The sequence below is a fragment of the Budorcas taxicolor genome, chromosome 20, assembly GCF_023091745.1.
Source record: "Budorcas taxicolor isolate Tak-1 chromosome 20, Takin1.1, whole genome shotgun sequence".
Classification (NCBI taxonomy): Eukaryota; Metazoa; Chordata; class Mammalia; order Artiodactyla; family Bovidae; genus Budorcas; species Budorcas taxicolor.
The window spans coordinates 41,353,606-41,376,637 of record NC_068929.1 but is presented as its reverse complement, the minus strand read 5'-3'; the positions used below and the strand labels follow the sequence as shown (position 1 = coordinate 41,376,637).

Sequence of the window (23,032 nt, the reverse complement as noted above, 5' to 3'; positions counted from 1 at the left end):
CAGACCCGAAGACATGCAGCCCTCTGTTGGCAGACATGCTTCAGGATCCCTAGTGCATCCACAGCGTGTACAGTAGGTAAGTGCTGAGGTACCTGTATGGGCTCCGATCATGAGACCAGTATGTCCACAGCTAGTTGCATTCCTCTCTCAGATCAAACATGCCCCCATCACTGGCAATGCTAATAAATATTCACTTTCACTTTGCATATTTCTACTGCTTTCTTTGTTGTCTGTCCAATTTATGTTAATACATAATAATGCCAGAAATAATTTAAAAGAGGGAAAGAGAAAATACCAGGGGAAGAGGAGGAAAGGCTAATTGAGTAGCCAGATATTTAATGCCTAACTAAATAAAAAGTTTAGCTCTACCTAATTGAAACATTCTTACCCAAGTCAATGAAACAGTAGGGACAATCCAATACCAGGATGATAATATATAAATATTAGAGACATTTTTAAAAGCATTTTCAACTTGTATTTTATAAAATCTCCTCTCAAGCAGAAATCTTAGCAATTTGTCTGTACAGTGTCAGAAAATTATTTTCCATAAATAATTTTATTGACAAAAGAAAGAAAATGAAAGAACATTTCTGTTTTCTCGTTGTTAACTTACCGTGGTGATGTAGTATCTAAAGCATTCTGATTAGTAGACACCTGGATTGAAATTCTGGCACTTGGTAAGTTTTCACTTAGCAAATAAGAGTTCCCCTCATAAATCTGAAAGGAAATAAGTCCATCAAAAAGTTCATTTAAACTCCCTTACTATATATAAGAGCATTAGACAAAGAAACAATAGCTATAGTTAAATGAATAGAAAACTTATTATGTTCAAGTACAGTCCTAAACATTTTCTATACACTATCTCATATACTCCTCAAAACAACTCTCTACACTTTGTACTTCTATTATTCACACTTCAGACTGACCTAATAAGCTTAAATAACGACCAGAACTGGGCAATCAGAAGGGGGCTGACATTCCAACACTGGTCTACCTAAAACCAAGGATTGTGCATTAGCATTCGGAAATCCCACCTTCTTTTGTTACTTTTACCTTTTTTAGACAGTGGACTTAAATCTCATTTCTGGACTAGTAAATATGTATTTCAGGACTATTTAGCCCGTGGAAACCCCTAAGAGCTTCACCGTCATTGCCACCCAATGTGAGGGGAAATTCCATCTCTTCCTCTAGAAACTTTTGGTAATTTAATCAGTTTTTCCATCTGCTGTGTATATACATATGCAGCTTATCTGCATTAATGTGTAAATGGAAGAGTGTGCAGTTTTAGAACTGGAAGGAACCCAGTTATCTGCTCTGGTGTCCTCAATGTTTGTGGACATATCCCTTCCTCCACCAGGAATTTTCAAAGATGTTGCAAGGACGTCTAGTCTTTAAATAGGGTTGTTTCCACTTTAATTTTATATCAATCAAAAATAATTTTGAGTAGTTTTCCATATATAACAGAATTTGAGAGCTGAGCAATGTGTGTCAAGAGAGTATGCGTCATCAGTTAGCAAAGAGCAAAGTACATGCTTATGACTCCGTCACTCAGATGATTTATCTGTCAACCAAAATGGTAGTTTTAAACTCTTTAGGTTGCTTGGAATAGTTTATTAGGAATTTGTTATCTACAACAAGTAACCACTGATTAATGACAGAATGAAAGAAAATTGCTCTAATTTTGATATACAAATTTAAAAGGAACATAAAAATAAGGATTCTCTAAAATTTACCTGGAGATCATTTTCACTGTATCTATACATTATATCGTTGTGTCAGAATTCTGACATAGTGTCTTATACATAGCTTACCTTTAGATCTTCAAAAATCATTATTAAACAGAGAAAATTCAATGATGGGCATATCCAGTTAGACTTTTCACCAATTAGGAATAAATTCTATTCATGCCCTTAATAAGTTATTTGAGAAGAAATTTTTGCAAATGATAGTCTAGAAATTTCTCTTATGTTTTATTACTGAGGAAGAAAACACAGGAAATATATTAATAAATTTTATTTTAAAACCATGTAATGCAAGATCTTAAAAAATCATCCCAAGGAATAAATATTAATCAGCTTTTGATATAATGTGTAAGTAAAAATTTTTGTCTATAATTTATAGAACATGCTATTCTGAAATCAAATGCAATATAACATTTCAGAAATTAGTCAACATATCATAGTTTTTCTTATACACTTTAAAACAAATTAAACAACATGTATCACTTTTAAAATAGGTAAATAATTTATATAATATGGTGATTATTATACTTATATGAAAATAATAATATACTGATTTGAAATTTTTTAATATTTTAACTTAAAATCACATATATAACATAAATGATGAAATGATTTTTATTTTTATTTTTTATTAATAATTTATTTTAATTGGAGGCTAATTACAGTATTGTAGTGGTTTTTGCCATACATTGACATGAATCAGCCATGGGTTTACAGACCTGAACTTCTCTCCCACCTCCCTCCCCATCCTATCCTCTGGGTCATCCCAGTGCACCAGCCCTGAGCACCCTGTCTCATGCATCAAACCTGGACTGGTGATCTGTTTCACACTTGATAATATATATGTTTCAGTGCTATTCTTTCAGATCATCCCACCCTTGCCTTCTCTCACAGAGTCCAAAAGACTATTCTTTACATCTGTGTCTCTTTTGCTGTCTCACATATAGGGTTATCGTTACCATCTTTCTAAATTTCATATATATGTGTTAGTATACTTTATTGGTGTTTTTCTTTCTGGCTTACTTCCCTCTGTATAATAGGCTCCAGTTTCGTCCACCTCATTAGAACTGATTCAAATATATTCTTTTTAATGGCTGAGTAATATTCCATTGTGTGTATGTACCACAGCTTTCTTATCCATTTGTCTGCTGATGGACATCTAGGTTGCTTCCATGTCCTGGCTATTATAAACAGTGCTGTGATGAACATTGGGGTACACGTATCTCTTTCAATTCTGGTTTCCTCAGTGTGTATGCCCAGCAGTGGGATTGCTGGGTCATATGGCAGTTGTATTTCCAGTTTTTTAAGGAATCTCCACACTGTTCTCCATAGTGGCTGTACTAGTTTGCATTCCCACCAACAGTGTAAGAGGGTTCCCTTTTCTCCACACCCTCTCCAGCATTTATTGTTTGTACATTTTTGGATAGCAGCCATTCTGACCCACGTAAGATGGTACCTCATGTGGTTTTGATTTGAATTTCTCTGATAATGAGTGATGTTGAGCATCTTTTCATGTGTTTGTTAGTCATCTGTATGTCTTCTTTGAAGAACTATCTGTTTAGTTCTTTGGCCCACTTTTTTGATTGGGTCATTTATTTTTCTGGAATTGAGCTGTAGGAGCTGCTTGTGTATTTTTGAGATTAATTCTTTGTCAGTTGCTTCATTTGTTATCATTTTCTCCCATTCTGAAGGCTGTCTTTTCACTTTGCTTATAGTTTCCTTCATTGTGCAAAAGCTTTTAATTTTAATTAGGTCCCATTTGTTTATTTTTGCTTTTATTTCCAATATTCTGGGAGGTGGGTCATAGAGGATCCTGCTGTGATTTATGTCAGAGAGTGTTTTGCCTGTTTTCCTGTAGGAGTTTTATAGTTTCTGGCCTTATGTTTAGATCTTTAATCCATTTTGAGTTTATTTTTGTGTATGGTGTTAGAAAGTGTTCTAGTTTCATTCTTTTACAAGTGGTTGACCAGTTTTCCCAGTACCACTTGTTAAAGAGATTATCTTTTCTCCATTGTATATTCTTGCCTCCTTTGTCAAAGATAAGGTGTCCATAGGTGAAATGATTTTTAAAATTCACAATGAGTCTCATGAAATCATAGCTTACAAATTAAAAGAACTGGAAATATAAAAATGTTCGCAAATGCTGACCAGATTCAATTCCCTCACTTCACTGATGAAAAACAGAAGGTTGGGAGCTTTGTCTAAGAATGTAAACACAGTAGATAGTGGTAGAAGTAGAATTAGTACTGATCTGATTTTTTTCAATGACTTGACTAAATGATTGGTATTTTAACACTTCCAGGTTAAAATGAGAACACTCTTCTCATGTTCAGTCCAGGAAAACAAAACCAAACTTGATCAACCCTCAATAGTTTAGCTGGAAACAACTGACAGGTGGAATAACTCAAATTCCAATCTATCGATCTGGCATCCCCTTCCTCTTAAGTATCTGCTTCTGGAAGACACAGAACTATAGCAACAGAATATCCCCATACCCTTATCTGTATGATGTTAGTAAAATGAGTATCTCCTTGGAAAGACCCACGAGGAGCGATTCAGTTGGAAAATAAATTGGTTTCTGTCTCCAGGAGCTTCCCAAGATCTCCCAGTTATACTGTGGAGAAAGTTCCTTGCTCCTGTTATCCGTGAAGATGGGCTGGAGTGGATCCATGGTATGAGCTAAACTGGCAAGGCCACACCAGCAAGTCTACCAGTTGGGGATACAAAAAAAAAAATCCTTTTCCGTTTTAATGGTTTCTGACTTCTGGCCCCTGACACCTCAGTTCGGTTCAGGTCAGTTGCTCAGTAGTGTCCGACTCTTTGCGACCCCATGAATCATAGCACACCAAGCCTCCCTGTCCATCACCAACTCCCGGAGTTCACTCAAGCTCACATCCATCGAGTCGGTGATGCCATCCAGCCATCTCATCCTCTGTCATCCCCTTCTCCTCCTGCCCCTAATTCCTCCCAGCATCAGAGTCTTTTCCAATGAGTCAACTCTTCGCATGAGGTGGCCAAAGTACTGGAGTTTCAGCTTTAGCATCAGTTCTTCCAGTGAACACCCAGGACTGATCTCCTCTAGAATGGACTGGTTGGACCTCCTTGCAGTCCAAAGGACTCACAGAGTTTTCTCCAACACCACAGTTGAAAAGCATCAATTTTTCACTGCTCAGCTTTCTTCACAGTCCAACTCTCACATCCATACATGACCACTGGAAAAACCATAGCCTTGACTAGATGGACCTTTGTTGGCAAAGTAATGTCTCTGCTTTTGAATATGCTATCTAGCTAGGTCTAGGTCTAGGTCTAGCCTGACACCTCACTGCCCCCCATTCTCATGTAGGGTCAGTGCACCAGATCAAGACCCCAAGGGTCCCCACCACACAGAACTCAGCTTTACAGCTTAGGAGAGACCGCAAGACTTGCTCCTGGGAACAACCCTCCAATTTAGGAGGACAAGTTTAGTACAGTCACTGAGGGCTCTTTGCTATCTTGTCCAGCTTTTTTTCCAGCCTGGTAGCTGCTTCAGCATGAGGTAGCCCCAAATTCTGGATGTGGGGACCCACAACAATCTATCAAAAGAAGGATGGGAAATTGAGATCAGTCCTACTGTGGGAGGTTTTCTTACCTTACTTTTGTTTTTTTCTTTAACCTTACAGGATTCCAACACATTGTATCCAAATGATTTTCTCACTTTTATATACCCTTGAGCTTGAGGTGGCTGCAAAATAGCAGGTCTTAGTACAAGCTCAGAATGTTTCACGGGACCTTAAAAGAACAGAATTAAAGGGTCAATATATCTTTAGTGAAATAATTTTCCTCTCAATTTCTTACTAATTTAATGCTTACTTTCTAAAGTCATGATTAAATGAAGGGTTAATGTCAACTGCCACTGCTGCTGCTAAGTTGCTTTAGTTGTGTCCGACTCTTGCAAACCCACAGACAGCAGACCACCGGGCTCCCCTGTCCCTGGGATTCTCCAGGCAAGAATACTGGAGTGGGTTGCCATTTCCTTCTCCAATGCATGTATACATGCTAAGTCACTTCAGTCGTGTCCGACTCTGTGTGACCCTATGGACAGCAGCCCACCAGGCTCCTCTGTCCATGGGATTCTCCAGGCAAGAATACCAGAGTGGGTTGCCATTTCCTTCCCCATAATGTCAACTAATCAAAGTCAAAATAGCCGGTGAGTTGCTTAGTAATGTCTTCCTGCCCAGCTTTTACCCAATAGACCTGCGTTCAATCCCTGGGTTGGGAAGATCCCCTGGAGAAGGGAAAGGCTACCCACTCCAGTATTCTGGCCTGGAGAATTCCATGGACCACAGTCCATAGGGTGGCAAAGAGTCAGACACGACAGAGCAACATTTACATTCACTTTCAATTTGATCATGGGACTTTGCTTACTAAATATATTCCTTCATGTTTTGTCACTCAACCCTACCACCATGCACGCACATACATGGATGGTAAAACATAAAATTTCTTTGTTTCACGTAATAAAGGAAGCTACAAACCTTGTTCCGCACTGTTCAGATCAGCATTCCTTTGCACAGAGTTTGATGTCATAAAAACATTGTTTTTCTTCACTGTAAAAAATATTTAGAAAATTTTAAACCTATGAACGAACACGTCGGTTTCTACTGTTTTCACAGTATTGTACTGAACTCACCAGTAGATGTCGCTGTTGGCACTAATCATGCAAGCGCTGATTCTACTAAAAAGTGTAAAAGCAAAATGAGTTTTGCTACAGTCTTTTTACTCTCAGAAAATAAGTTAAAATTAAATCACTAATGAAATAGACAGTTTTCTTCAGAATCATGAAATCTAGTATCGAGAGAAATTCTACAGATAATAAAATCTGAATTGATAGTGAACCATCTATGTGCATTAATATATATTTCTTATAGAACGTTACAAAACTGTTAATAAATTCTGTCCCTTCTCCATTCTTTAATGATACCTGAAGAGAGAAGTAAAGATGACCATTATGCTAGGTTATCAACGTGAACTGATGGGTTAAGACTGTGGTCTTGGCTGCAATAGAATTATAGGCATACCAAAGAGATGTTGCTGATTGTGTTCCAGACCACTGTGATAAAGTGACTGTCACAGTAAATTTAGTCACACACTGACTTCATTGGTTTCCCAGTGCATATAAAAGTTACATTTACACTATACCACAGTCTATTAAGTGTGCAATAGCAATATATGTAATTTAATTTAAATACTTAATTGCTATGAAAAACAATATACCTACATTTAAAAATGCTTTGTCACTGAAAAATGCTAAACATCATCTGAGCCTGCAGCAAGTCATAATGTTTCTGCTGGTGGAGTCTTGCTTCCATGTCAATGGCTGCTGATTGATCTGGGTGGTGATTGCTGAAAGCTGGGGTGGCTGTGACAGCTTCTTAAAATAACAATGAAGTTTTCATCATCAATTGACTTTTCCTTTCATGAATGATTTCACTGTAGCATGCAGTGTTGGTTGATAACATTTTACCCACAGAACTTCTTTCAAAATTAGAGTCAATCCTCTCAAGCCCTCCTGCTTTATGAATATTACGTTTATGTAACATTCTAAAGCCCTTGTCATTTCAACAGGCTTTACAGCACTTCCACCAGGAGTAGATTCTGTAACTTTCTTTACTCATCCATAAGACGCAAATCCTCATCTGTCAGGTTTCCTCCTGAGATAGCAGCAATTCAGTCACATATTCAGGCTCCGCTTCTAATTCTAGTTCTCTTTCTATTTCCACATCTGCAGTTACTTCCTCCACTAAAGTCCCGAACACCTCAAAGTCATCTGTAAGGACTGTAATCAACTTCTTTTAAATTCCTGTTAATGTTGATATTTTGACCTCTTTCCATGAATTGTAAATGTTCTTAGTGGTGTTGAGAATGGTGAGTCCTTTCCAGGTTTTCAAGCGCCTTTGTCCAGGTCAAAGCTTTGAAGCTCCAGTACTTTGGCCACCTCATGCGAAGAGTTGACTCATTGGAAAAGACTCTGATGCTGGGAGGGATTGAGGGCAGGAGGCGAAGGGGATGACCGAGGATGAGATGGCTGGATGGCATCACGGACTCGATGGACCTGAGTCTGAGTGAACTCCGGGAGTTGGTGATGGACAGGGAGGCCTGGCGTGCTGCGATTCATGGGGTCACAAAGAGTTGGACACGACTGAGCAACTGAACTGAACTGAACTGAACTTGTCCAGGTCCATCAGAGGAATCATTCTCTATGGCAGCTAAAAGCTTACAAAATGTACTTATTAAATAATTAGACTTGAAAGTCGAAATGAATCCTTGATCCATGGGCTGCAGAATAAATGTGTTCTGTCTCTGTCTATGCTCAGTAGATCAGACATGTCCACTCTTAGGGACCCCATGGACTATAGCTTGCCAGGTTTCTCTGTCCATGGGATTCTCCAGGCAAGAACACTGGAGTGGGTTGCCATTTCCTTCTCCAATGCATGAAAGTGAAAAGTGAAGGTGAAGTCGCTCAGTCGTGTCCGACCCTCAGCGACCCCATGGACCGCAGCCTTCCAGGCTCCTCCGTCCATGGGATTCTCCAGGCAAGAGTACTGGAGTGAGAGACATGCAACTCTTTCTTTCACTTGAATACTTAGAGGCCACTGTAAGGCTATTGATTGGCCTAATTTCAATATTGTTTTATCTCATAGAATAGAGAGGCCTGAAGACAGTGAGAGAGATGGGGGAAGGGGCTAGCTGGCAGAGCAGTCAGAACATACACATTTATTAAATTTACCATCTTACGTGAGAGTAGTTTAAAGTGCCCACCCCTGCCAAATTACTATTACAATAGTAACATCTAAGATCACTAATCACAGATCACCATAAAAAGTATAATAATACTGAAAATTTTGAAATATTGCAAGAATTACCAAAATGTGACAGAGACACAAGGTGAGCAAATGCTTTTAGAAAACGAAGGCTATAGACTTGCTTGAGGTGTGGTTGCCACAAACTTTCAATTTGTAAAAAATGTAATATCTGTGAAGCTCAATAAAACGAGGTACGCCTGTACTACAAATCTCAAAGAGATCACCTCTTGATGGCAAATTGCAAAGAGAGCAGCCTTTGAGAACTGGATTAATGAAGATGAGAAAAGAATAAGAATTGCTTTTTTGACGTGTTATAACATTATATATGTTGGGGTGCAATTGCTTCTCTAATTCAAAGCTCAGTTACATGGTTTTTATGATCTTTATTGCTTCCCAGGTGGCTCAGTAGTAAAGAATCGGCCTACCAGTGTAGGAGATCCAGGAGACATGAGTTTAATCCCTGGGTTAGAAAGATCCCCTGGAGAACGAAATGGCAACCCACTCCAGCATTCTTCCCTGAAAAATCCCAATGAACAGAGGAGCCTGGGGGGCTACAGTCCATGGGGTCACGAAGAATCAGACATAACTGAGGGACTGAGCGCACACACACACATGCATGATCTTTATAATTGAAAAATAACACTGGATGAACCATTTAATTGTACTATTTGTCTCCTTCCAACACCACCAACATTCTGCACAACATAGAAGGTGATGGTGCTTGGTAATATTTTATTCCTTTTCATATGTGCATCTGATCTTTAGAAAATGAATTGAAGCAATTATCTAGATAATTTAAAGTCATGTCTTTGCTTTATGCACAAATAACACCAAAACAAATCCTCTGGTATTAGAACCCCTATTCCTGTTAATGTCTATAACTTGTCAGGCAGGTATAGATGGGGCTTGTTGAACTAGGACCTATCTCTACTGTATCTGAAAGGTGTCTGACATTGATGCCCAGTCACACTTGGCATTGTTAATAAGAATATAAATTCATTAGTTTCATGCGATTCCTGGGTAGAATCCATTAAAAGAAAGTGAATAGTTTGTATTTTCTATTTCTTGTGGGTAAGCTTAACTTGGAAAAAGCAGTTTGTTGTTCAGTAAAAACAAAAATATGCAAGACTGCAAATCATATTTCTTTTGGAACTAATGACAAAGAGACTTTAATTTTTCATTTTATACCTTCAGGTGCTACTTGAATTTGTTACTAAGGGTGGGTTTTTTTAAATGTAAAGTTTAAATAGGTTTTACAACAATGTGAATATACTTAATGCTTCTGAACTGCAAACTTTCAAAAAAAGATTTTAAAAAATCATAATCTTGACATAGAACATGTTTCAATCATTTCAAATATTTTATTATGATAAAATAGTTTTACTTAGCAAAGCATTACAAATTTAAATAAAAATAAGTAATATTTTAATTAATGAAAAATTCAAAAGGAATGATATCCTAAACTCTAGAATATAAATTTAAAGCATAAAATTTAAAATGAGAATCTAAGCATCATTATATATTTGAGTACTACAAATATTATAAACCATATAGATGGACAATAATAAGAAAAATAAAGCAAGTTATTTTACAGAGCTGCATTATATAAAAGAAAGCTATCATAAACATGAAATCCTAAAGAACATTATCAAGTTTCAATTTTCTACCAAAAATAAACAGATATACTGTGTGGATTTGTGGGGCTAGAATTCAGATGGTATTCATCCATGCATACTTTGCTAAGACCCCTATTTTATTTGCCATTAAAATGTCAGTGTTTAACAGTAGCTGAAAAAGAAAGCCTATTATGAATGAGAATGGATCTTGAAAAGTCAGTGTCAGATTTGAGGTTCTAAGAAGTTCTTTATTATCTGGCCCAGAAAGAGGGAAGGCTGGGAGGTCCGTGAAGGATGACAATGTTAGTCACTTCTGGGACAAGGATGATGCTAAAAACAGATTGCAAACTGAAGTCAATAGGGTTTTGCTTATCTTTTCATTTGGATTTTTGCTGTTTTGGAAAATTTTCTTTGTCACCAGTTTAGAAAAATCTTTGCATTTTTATTGATTAAAAATAGTGTGCCTCTGGTGAGGATGATATCAATTCAGTAAATATGTGCATGCTCATCATGTATGAGACCCTCTGTCAGGCATGAAGATGACCTCAAGGAGCTCTCAGTGGAGGAGACAGACATGCATATAAACAGGTGCTTGGCAAGAAGAGGATAAACGGAGGAGTCACCAGAATGCTTGGAGTGTAGGAGAGAGGCAAACTACGTTACTGATTTATTCAAAACACAGCATAAGGGTCTTTTTAAAAGGCAGACATCTGTTTAAGGAGATGCTTACTTAGAAGGAAATAGCAGTTTGCCCTAACTGTAAAGCTAATTCTGTAGCTAGTTTCTGTAATGGAGAAACTTTGGGAACACAGCAAAACACAAAGGGAGGGGGTGTTCAAATAACTTGTAATCCCATTTTATCTAAGATAACCATTGTTAACATTGTGGCTTATGTCCTTTTGGTCTTTTTTCCGATGTTGATAAGTTAAATTTTAAATAATAACTCACTGTATTCTATAGACTGCTGTTTTCACATAACAATATATTAGAGACACCATCCAATGGGTATATTTTTAAACATTACCTGTCTGAAAATTTCCTAGTAGTATCACACTCAGAGTACATATAGCAGTGAACACTCAACAGCCCGGGCTATACCTACCTCCTTGGTTCTGAGAATCTGTAGTATGCCAAGTAAAAGATGAAGCCCTGGCACGCTTTCTTGAAAACTCATTGCATTCTGTAAAAAATTCAATGTGAAGGGTAAAATTGATTGCAATAACAAATTAGTTCCAATCCATGATATGAGAGGAGAAATATAATTTCCTTTTCTCCAGATATATCATTGTTTGACAACATGTTAATTCCTGAAACTCAGTTTTAAATATTAGGGTTAATAGCTTGGTCGTTATAAACTGACAGGCATATCATCCTACTGTGAAACAGTTAGAAACAAGTGGCTTTGACAAAAAATTATATACAAATTCTGAAATTGTATAGAGAATGTTTTTGGAAGGTTGGAGGACAAGCAGTGGAGAGTCATAGGCAATATGTTAGTATTGCTAACATAATATTCTCAGGGACCTATATGTCATCTTTCAAAACAAAGGCCAGTCTATCTGTGTGCTTAAAAACAAGAAAGAATGATTAGATTTTATATATTCTGTGCCACATGCCAAATGTTTTTGCCTACTTGTTTCTTGATAAAAAGATTGCTTTTGAAATATAGGATACAAATCATTACCACGTTCTGCTGCTTCACATAGGGTGTCTTCTGCAGGTCTCTGGAAGGAAACAAAGCTGCCAATGAGAGCTGAGTGTTTGCTATTTTCAAATCACATTTCCACCCTGTCACTTCATAAGGAAGTTCTCAAAAGCCAGGTCTTTTCAGCTAGGCTAGGAAAAGCGGCTCAGTAGGGGTTGGGTTTTTCTTTAGTTTTGGGGGTAGCAGGGTAAATTGTCTCCATAAGCAATAATGAGTAACAACAAAATACTAGTTAAGCTGAAGTTAGAATGCTACTAATACACTTATGTCTCTCAAAGCAAGTGCTTTTAGTATGAGGCTGAAAAAAGCAAATGGAGTCCTTAAGATTTCTTTTGAATCATATATTGCAGTTTAGAACTTATATCCATTTTAAGCTAGGTCAGTGGTCAGGACCCATCATGAGCCTTAACTCTTTCTAAGCTCTTTCAGTCCCTCCCCCTTCCCAGTCACTCCGAAAAACAAACAAACAAACAAACAAAAAAAAACAGATAATTTTGGTAAAAATTATGTTATCCATAGTTTCAGGATAAGGTCTCTGGCTTCCCATTTCAGCCAAATTGCTATCAGTAAATCCCTACTATGTAAATATTCTGAGTTACAACTCTTGCTATGTGAAAAAGAATAAGTTTATACAGCAGTGATATAATTTAGTACAGCTAGCTTCTCAAAATACAGTCTCTTTTGTCAGAGTAAAAATCAAACAAAGAAAAGTAACTTGACCTTACCTTAAAAGTTTGTTCTCTCTTTTCAAAAACAAATATTGGTTGAGCAATGATAGATTTTTCTGTAAAAGAAAAAGAACATGCAAGAAATTGAACAACACACTTACATTTCTAACACCAACTAAAAATACTTGAAGATATTTTGGTTTTGTATTTTTCCCTGCCTTTGGGTAAACTCCAAACTGTTTTATATGAATGGTTTAATTGGCATATTTACAAATGATTTTAACAGCTAATTATGGAAAGAAATACTTGGGGAAAGTAATATGTTTCCACAAATAGAGAGATTACTCCATTAAAAGAACATCCTTTAAGTGTTTAAGGAAAACAAAATATAATTACCTGCATTTAGAAACTCATGACACAGTGACTAACACTTTTAAAATAAAAAATAAAATAAAAAATTATTTAAACTTTTTAAATAAAAAATTTCAAAGGATGAAAAATCACATCTGAAAATAGTACTTCCACTTGGGTTGGATCTCAAATATAAATGGTATAGATATACTTAAATGATCCAGAATTAATATTCACATTTCCTCAACTAGAATAGATATATACTAAGTCATGTTTTCAATATTTAGACTAAGAATCAGTTTTAAACAGTGTTGTAAAGTAAGTAATTTGTCTTCAGCCCTTCCAACCTTATTAGTCTTTCATATTTTCCTATCTTAGGTAATGCTAGAAAGGAACTCATCCACTCTAGGGCATAAATGAGTGATGACAGCATTAAATATCAGTACCATAAAATTCATAGGGAAGATTATATAGTTGTAAAAAGCTTGGGCTCTGGAGTTAGGGAGGCGTGTGTTCAAATATAAGTTCCACCTGTAACTGACAATACACTTTTGGAAACAATATGCCTGTACCTTTAGTTTTTTCCTGCCCCCACCCCTCCCAAAAAAAGATTATAACAGTACTTTCTTATGAGCTTATGTGAAAATCAAATGGATTTTTAGATATAATTACTTAGATTTTGACAAGACCCAAAAAAGCCTGAAAGAGAGGATATTCAATATGTGGTGTGACATCAATCCTGATTCCAAAACTCACAGCTGAGAGGCTAACTTATGACTGGACTTTCTGGATAAGCCCAAATATGACCTCAGAACTTTTCTCATTTTAGACTTCCCGCAGTCATTACTGATGTGTTATCCTGGTATAGAAGCTGAGGTAATTTTCTATCACTGGCTGAATAAATAGAAGTCTAGCTGAAGAATTTTGAGGAACTACCAGATAATTATATCTTTTCGATGCCAGAAAGGGACTCTCTAGTTACCCACAATCTTATCCCATAATAGTGTGTCAAAACTCTGCCAGACCACCCACTGCCAGCTCCTGGGCCCCTGTGAACTTGGGCACCTTCTTTCAGTCCAGCGAGATCAGCTTCACCTTTTTTATACAAGTGCTTCCTGTGCAGCCTGCCCTTGGAGCCAAGTGAACCACAGCAGAAAATGCTCAACAACATACTGGCATTGCCATCTAGATTAAACTGTAGCTCAACTCTTCCTTCTTTCTTAGAACAGGCTCCTTTTTCAGCCATTACATTGGGTTTAAGAAGTGAGATCTCTAATGACTTTGAAAGAAAATGGTTTTTGTGAATGTGTGGTGTAATACTTATAAACTGGAATACTAAGTGAGCCTCTTCTAAACTGGACTTAAGATAGCCATCTTTAAAGCAGTATGACTTGACCTAACTCTAAACAAATAACAAGTTGACTTTTCCTCTATCAAAAAGAAAAAAAAAAAAGAACTAAAAACAGGTAGAAGTGATCTTCAGTGGCAGCATGAAGTAGGAAATTATACAGGGTTACTTGTAGTTTGGAGGGCATATGGTAAGTAGGAAGGCAATTTTTATTCATCAGATCAACAAATATTTATTGATTATATATATATATTTAAAACTAGATACACATTGGCTGAAGGGTTATTAGCCTCACTGTAGCCATCTACTCTCCCTAACACTGTCCGGCTCATTAGTTAGAAAGCAGGTTAGTTACCTGTTAGAAAGTTACCTGTTAGTTATCTACTAGTTAGAAAGGAGGTTAGTTATCTCCTCTCCCATCTAGATTCTCTTCCCCTCTCCCAAGGCAGGCCTTTGACTCCAAAGACAAAGTTAAAAGTAAACACTCATCAAGCTGTTAGGTTCAAAGCAATTTTCTAACCTGATCCAATAGGAAAACTTGAAAATAAGATCATGGTCCTTAAAGTGGTATATTTTAAATTGTATCCTTTTTTCTTTCTAATATGTTCATTGATCACTTGTTCATTAATCCACTTATTCAACAAATATATGTTGAGGAGTGACTATATCCAAGACACTTTGCAAGGCAAGAGAGAGAGGACAATGGTATAAGATGAGGCTGAAGATGAAAATGGAGTTTTGAAAAGCCTTGCAATTTATGCCAAGGAGTTTTGTTTTTATTCCAAGAAAGACAGAAAGCCAATAAGAGATTTTAAGTGGGGGAGTGAGTCACTCTGATATGTATTTTGTTTTTGAAGATCACTCTTCCTGCTGTGTGGAAAATGGCTCAGAGGGGGAAGGGAGTGAGGGAGAGGAAATAAGGAATCTAGGAGGCTAGTCTAAATTCTAGAGAACTGACAAGATTGCTCTTTATCTCTTTCTTATTCTCACATCCATGATTTTTTCAGGAAAATGGAATAATTAAAAGTTTAAAATACAGTCTTCTGTTAAAGAGAATGAAAATGAGATGGGGAAGAAAAATTTTAAAGACTTAAAAAAATTTTGTTTTGCCTGTTTTAAGGTTCAGGTAGCATTTAAAGAATGCCTATATTCATTGTTGTTTTCTAAAATGCTTCATTAAGAGAAGACATTCATTCATCCCACAAATGTTGTATTAAGTACTTGTAATGTAGAAGTGTGATGGTGTCCCAAAGTTGTCTCCAACCCTTTGCGATCCCATGAACTGTGTAGCCTGCCAGGCCCCTCTGTCCATGAAATTCTCCAGGCAAGAATACTGGAGTGGGTTGCCACTTCCTGCTCCAAGGAATCTTCCTGACTCAGGGATCGAACCCACATCTCCTGCTTGGCAGGCAGATTCTTTACCACTGAGCCCCCTGGGAAGCCTGTTACATACAGGAGGGGCACAAAAAATACCATCTATGTAACTCAGTTGATCTCAGTTCACTGGTATTTCTGCTCCACAATGGAGAAATACTGTGGCCAAGCACTTTTATCTGTCACCTTGTCTAAATTACTTCTTTAAATTTATTTATGGATTAAATGTGATTTCTACCATGTTTCCAGATACTTTCAGATGAAGAAACCGATGCTCCGTTAAGCAATTTGCTCAAAGTTACACTAGTAGTAAGGGAGAAAAGCCTTTAAACCCAGAGCGCCCTCCTATAAGGCCATTTTCTTAGCTCTCACAGGTCATATTAACATACCTACAATTCTACCAGCACAATGTTATGTTCTCAGCGTATAATACATACCATCCAGTACCACACCAGGGAAAAATCAGTATAAAATCGTAGCACTCACATTATTTTAACCTTGTCAGTGTTGACTGATCATGCATATGTATCTCTACTATGTCAGAAATCACAATGAAACCATAATAAAGGCTTGGGTAATTTTTTTGGTTGGGGAACCAGAGAGCAGGGAGGAGAGGCACCACAAAGACAAGGAAAACTGAAGGCTAATAATAGTGACAGAATTCTGGAAGCTATAAAGTAGAAGAATAAGTGATACCCTTAAGCCAGCTGTGGGGCTACTAAAGAGGCAAGCTGGCTGACTCCCCGCAGAGCCACCAAAAGTCCAAGGACAGGTATCACTGAGTATTTCTGGAAGAAGAAGTGAAGACTAGCTCAAAATAGAAATTAGTTTTGTCTCTCTGAGAACCAAGCAACTGTCCCCCTCTCACTCAAGCAGAAGACTTAGGGGTTCCTCCCTAGAAAAGATGAAACAGCAGACAAAGCTTAAAGTGGAGGTTCTATAATGAAATGATGGGCATTAGGTAAAAGTTTACATACTCTGTTAGTTTCCTGCTGTTGCTATAGCAAATTAGGACAAGCCTAGTTCTTTAAAACAATACAGATTTATAATCTTAAAGTTCTGGAGGCCCGAAGTCTACACTGGGCCAGCAGGTTTGTGTTCCTCCTGGAGGTTCAGGAAAGACTCCATGTCCTTTCCTCTTCTAGCTTCTAGAGGCCACCTCATATCTTGACCTGTGGCCCCGCATCACTCCAACATCTGCTTCTACTGTCACATCTCTCTGTGACTCTGACAGTCGCCTCCTTCTTCGTCCTATGATGACCTTTGTGACGGCAGTGTGCCTATGCAAATCATCTAAGATAATCCCCCCATCTCAGATCCTTAACATCTACTGGGTTTCTTTTGCCATATAAGGTACACATTTATAGGTTCTGGGCATTAGGATATTGACATCTTTAGGGGGCTGTTATTCTGCCTATCATGCATACAAAATATTAAAGTTCTGAGCACTCTCTACTCAGCTCACAGAACGGTGGCAACCAGGTTTACTTCCTTTAGGCAGGAAATTATAAGATTTTTCTCTGGAGAGTCTGACTAATCCCAAAGCAGAGGAACAAAAGATACTGACAAAGGGGTTTATTGGTGAAAGATCAAACCAGATGATGAGTCCCCAATTCAAGTGTACATAGCCGCGAATGAGCTTTTTAGTGAGTGCCCTTTTCTTAAATACAAGCAGGTAATCAAGGGTCACCAGACACAAAAATTCAGTGACTGAGTGAGTGAACAGGAGGAAAGGAAATTGGAGGGAAAAGACTATACAGAGAGCTTAAGGTATATTTTATAAAATTATATGTATATAATTTATTTTCATACATAACATATATTTTAAAGTTATATGTGTAATATGCATACAATTAATATCTTCACAAATATGAAATGTCCATGAAGCAAAATCAGAATACTACTTTTTTAGAAAAAGCAACACAGAGCAAGAGTAAGCTTTTAGAAATTTAGACTTTAAAATATGTATCTAAAGAATCAATAGTGACTTTAAAAATCAGTAGATTTGGAGAATATAATTGTGTAAATAGCCCAGATAGCAGAGCAAAAGAACAGAAATGAAAAATATGAGAATATATAAGAAAACTCAGATGATCAATCCAAGAACCACTTCAATACCTAAGAGAAGCTCTAGAGAAAGAGAATAGAGGAAAAAGATGGGATGAAATCATCAACAAATAAATCATTAAAATTCCCCCAAGTCAAAAGACCTAAGTTTCCAGTTTGAAAGAGCCAACACAATACTTAGAACAATACATGAAGACAGAATAATACCTATGAAATCTTAGAACACTACGAAGAAAAGGTCCTATTGGCACAGAGAAGAGAGTAAAGTCACATACAATGAGTCAGGTGTCAGAATGACTTTCAGAGTCACAACGATCCTGTAAAAAATTGGCATAGATGATTTTATTTACAAAGCAGAAATAGAGACACAGATGTAGGAATGTGTATGGATACCAAGGGGAAAAAGCAAGAGGATGGGATGAACTGGTAGACTGGGATTAACATATAAACATTTGATAGTAGTAGTGTTAGTTGCTAGTCATGTCCGACTCTTTGTGACCCCATGGACTATAGCCCCCATGCTCCTCTGTCCATGGGATTCTCCAGGCAAGAATACTGGAGTGGGTTGCCGTTCTCTTCTCCAGAGAAACGCTTGATACTATGTGTAAAATAGGTAACTAATGAGAACCTACTGTGCTGCACAGGGAACTCTACTCATTGCTCCGTGGTGACCTAAATGGGAAGGAAATTAAAAAAAGAGGGGATATATGTAGATGCATAGCTGATTCACTTTGCTGTACAGCAGAAACTAAAACAACACTGTAAAGCAACTATATTCCAATAAAAAATTTTAAAATGAGAAATCAAAGGAGCAATTCTTTTAACACTCTGAAAAGATTTCCAATCTAAAACTATGTGCTAATATAAAGCATTGATTAAGTCTAATGACATGATAAAAACATTTCCAGCTGTAAACTCTCAAAATATGTATCCCATATACACCCAGTCTCGGGATGCCTCTAAAGGAGGTGCTTTACCAAAAAGAGCTGGTAAACTAAGGAACCAACAAACAGGGGCACCAACTCAAAAAGAGATGAAGGCAACCTCTAGGAAAATGGTGAGAGGATAGCCCAGAATGACCACAGTACACCAATGGCAGAGAAAAATCAGTCCGCAATGGGGGAGGTCCCTGAAGAAATGCTAGAAAAGAAGTCTCCAAAATGATGGAACTAAAAGCAATTGAATATCTCAAGTAACTGAATATTTTAAAATGATATTTAGATCATTTGAAGAAAGTTTGGGGATTGACTGGCGACTAATACGTGGAGAACTAAGAAAACAAAACAAAACGATGACACAATTATTAAATCCAGAGGAAACAAAAAGTTAAGCAGTAAAAGAAAAGTGATCAAAATATATTACATGGTTACAGTGATGTGAATACTGAATATTGATGTAATCAAGCTTCTAATATAATGATTTTGGGAAGATGGGGGAATGAAAAATGTACATGTGTTGGTGGTAGTAGTTGAAGGGGTCAGAGAAATCTATGAAAGGAACCTAAATTTTTCCATAGTTTCAAACCACTAGCACCTAAACATAAAGAGGTATTACAATTTTAAAAAGAGGTATTAAAAATAGATGTATAAATATAAAGAGGTAGAACTAAATGCCTGGTACTTGGTTATAGGCCAGAATACTGGAGTGGGTAGCCTTTCCCTTCTCCAAGGGATCTTCCCAGCCCAGGGATCAAACCCATGTCTCCTACATTGTGGGCAGATTCTTTACCAGCTGAGCCACAAGGGAAGCCCAAGAATACTAGAATGGGTAGCCTATGCCTTCTCCAGGGTATCTTCCCAACCCAGAAATTGAACTGGGATCTCCTGCATTGCAGGCAGATTCTCTACCAACTGAGTTATCAGAAAAGCCCTGGTTATATGGAGGTTAACACAAAAGATGGCTGTGAGTTGGATGCTGTTATTTCTGGGGACCCAGAAAAAATGCAGAGAAAGGAGCAAGGAGGAGATTGCAATTTTTTTTTTCTAGAAAAGTCTTGTAGGACTATTTGGTTCCTTAAACCACATGAATATATATCTATATAACTTTGGAAAAGGAAAAACTAAATTTAAAAATAATTGTTTTCTACCATCGTGTCAAACACCCATGATTGAAGGATAATTCTCATGCTCCTGACCAATGATAGACTTCTTATTGAGTTATATTGCTTAACAAGCATCCAGTATCTTATTTCTTGGATCTAACTGTTCTTTGCATAGAAATATATGGAAATAAAGGTGTGAACAAGACAGATTCACTGGGTTCAGAGTGCAACAAAAACCTCTGAACGACTAAAGATCTGCTCTTCGTAACGCTGTCTAATCTATTGAAAGGCCTTTTATGTTCTTGTCCTTCACCTTTGTTCAAAACACTCCTGCACATCTCCAAACAAGAATGCAATCTTGTGCGTGATGCCTAATGATGGAACTTTGTTCTTCAGGATTCTAAGGTAATGTATGGTCAGTGTTAACAGTAAATATACACTCCTTTTCTCCCCGTTCTTATGTGTACCATCATTTTCCCCAAAATTTTGGGTGAGCTGTAAGGTCTTGTTCCTACCTTTTTTCCCCCAGTATATTTAATTAGCACTCAGTCTCTGACCAAAGGGCTTCCCTGGTGGCTCAGAGGTTAAAGCGTCTGCCTGCAGTGTGGGAGACCTGGCTTCGATCCCTGGGTCGAGAAGATCCCCTGGAGAAGGAAATGGCAACCCACTCCAGTATTCTTGCCTGGAATCCCATGGTTGGAGTAGCCTGGTGGGTTATAGTCCATGGGGTCGTAAAAAGTCGGAGACAAGTGAGTGACTCTGACAAAGCTATTTCATGTAGAAAAGTAAGTGGAGGATTTTCAGTCATCTCGAAGGAGGAGGTTTGAAAGTATCCACTGAGCCAAAAGCAGATCTGAAAGAGAAGGAAGAGACAGACCTGAGTGCCTTTGGCTGAGAGTTCCAGTGGGCACGGGGGCAGGCAGCTCCAGGGGCCCCAGGTTTCTGCTATATAGCTTCTCCTGCCTAGAATCTGGCAGACTGCTTCATCTTGCTTGGTAGTTTAGAATAGTTAAGGTGAAAATTCAGTTCTCCAGATTGGATAGAACCAGGCTAATGCAACTAGGGCCGAAAAGGTTGTGGAAACAATCTTGGCAAGAAAGACAGTGGCAACAATACCTCTGGGAGGACTGGGCATTGCCAAATGGGTCACCTCTAATTGCTACTAGGGGAATTATCCACTTGGACTGGGCCCCTGCATTTTCCTCTCCCTTTTTTCCTGGATCTTCCCATGTGTCTGTGCCACATCCTCTTTTCTCATTTCTTCTCCTGTGCACAGTCTCACCCCAAGCTCCAGTACTATCCTTTATGTCACTGTCCTCTTCTCCTCTTTCACTCGTGTCTGGCTCTCTCAACTGCTCAAAGCATGGATTTTGGAGTTATGAAGTCAGATAATCCTAGAGATGTGCTTTAAAAAGAGGGACTTCCCTGGGGGCTCAGATGGTAAAAGTGTCTGCCTACAGTGCGGAAGACCAGGGTTTGATCCCTGGGTCAGGAAGGTCTGGAGAAGAAAATGGCAACCCACTCTAGTACTCTTGCCTTGAAAATCCCGTGGATGGAGGAGCCTGGTAAGCTATAGTCCATGGGGTCGCAGAGAGTCGGACACGACGGAACGACTTCACTTTCACAAGGCTTAGCTCTCTCATCTCTCTTGGTATATATTTTCAAAGGGTTGTTATGAATGAAGAGCGAAGCAATGTGTGCATGTGTGACTACCTGAAACAGCTTCTTCAGAACTTTTTGGAGCAAGGCAGAATTTCTGTCCATCCATTTGCCATATACACACACATCTCTACACATATCTGCTTCCCTGGTGGCTAAGTCAGTACAGAATCTGCCTACAAAGCAGGAGACTTGGGTTAGATCCCTAGGGTGGGAGGATCCCTGGGAGAAGGAAATGGCAACCCACTCCAGTACTTTTGCCTGGGAAATCTCATGAACAGAAGAGCCTGGCGGACTACAGTCTGTGAAGTTGCAAGAGTTGGACATGACTGAGTGACTAAACCACCTACACATACCCAGGTATATACATCCATATGTATACATGCATGCCTAAACCTATGGCAATATGTCAGAGCACAGATTGCACAGAAGACACTCAAAGTTAGCCTCCCTGCCCTCCTCCCCTCCAGTCCTATGACACTGCCGTCACCTAGCTACCCTGTGAGCTCTGGGGAAATTTTCTCATTGTTCCTCAAAGTTCTTTCCTTTTCCTTTCACTTATTATCTTATTCTTATCCCTGGTTTTCTTCTCACTCTTCCTTGTTGCGCTCCAATTTTTATCTTTTAATATCAGAAAGTTTCAGAATTTAGGCCATGGTCATGGCCCATTGATAGTTTTAGGGGTCCGTGCTCCTCACAGTGTGGTCCATACGGAACAGCACCATTGACTTGGGACTTGTTAGAAATGCAGGCTCTTGGGCCCCATTCCAGACCTACTGCCTCAAAATCTGCATGTTTACAAAATCCACAGTTGGTTTGTGCTCATGTTTAAGGAAAAGTCTTCTAGAGCAACTCTAGGTGTCTGCCCACTGAGACCAAATCTAGGAAGATGGAAGTGAAGACTCTTGGAATCTACAAGTCCTACAAAGGTTTAGTGACTAAACCTCCAGACATTTTGAATAACCTGATAATGAATGAGAAAGTAATTACTACTCAAACCACATACTATAATTATTTTGATTCAGTGTAAGATGAAGTCAAGGGCTACTCTGAAGACCTAAAAAGAAATGTCTGTAGTTAGGATACTGAAAGCAGTCATTCAGATATCCTGCTTGAAACAATGAATGATTTCCTCTCTGATGCATTTTCTCTCTTCTGTTTTAATAATATGTCTGAAATCTGAGTAAAGGAAATTTTTGTTTAGAAAATATTTTGGCTTGGGTTTATTAAATGTTAAAATGCTTATTTCTGCAAAGCAAAAATTTAGCCTAAAAGCATAAACTACATCAAAATCAGTTTGTCAGAGTTCAAAGATTTTTCAACAAGAATTTAAAACATCTAAATTCTCAACTATGAAAATATCTTGTAGAAAAAAGATAAATTATGGCAGGTGATCTTAATCTCTGCATGGAACCTCAGGAAGAAGAGATGTAGAAAGTCTGAATCACAATCCTGATTTTAAATAAAGCTTCAAATCTATAAATATTAAATAAATTATTATAAGATAGTTTGAACAAATGACAACTTCCAGCCCCAAAAGAAAAAGGAATCTGTGCCAATTCACAATGAAACTATAGACATAAGACATTCTGTACTCATCTCTAGCTATCTATGGAGGA

At 37.9% G+C, this 23,032-nt stretch overlaps 1 protein-coding gene across 1 annotated transcript in view; it reads right to left on the bottom strand.

The window, feature by feature from the left end:
• Nucleotides 1–23,032, bottom strand: part of RANBP3L (RAN binding protein 3 like) — a 49,841-nt gene that overhangs the window by 11,399 nt on the left and 15,410 nt on the right. The window contains exons 2-7 of the mRNA XM_052659228.1: nt 12,631–12,689; nt 11,885–11,924; nt 11,303–11,380; nt 6,257–6,328; nt 5,371–5,510; nt 614–717 (exon numbers count right to left, since the gene is read on the bottom strand). Coding sequence (XP_052515188.1) covers nt 614–717; nt 5,371–5,510; nt 6,257–6,328; nt 11,303–11,380; nt 11,885–11,924; nt 12,631–12,689 — 493 coding nt within the window. The remainder of the gene's footprint in view (nt 1–613; nt 718–5,370; nt 5,511–6,256; nt 6,329–11,302; nt 11,381–11,884; nt 11,925–12,630; nt 12,690–23,032) is intronic.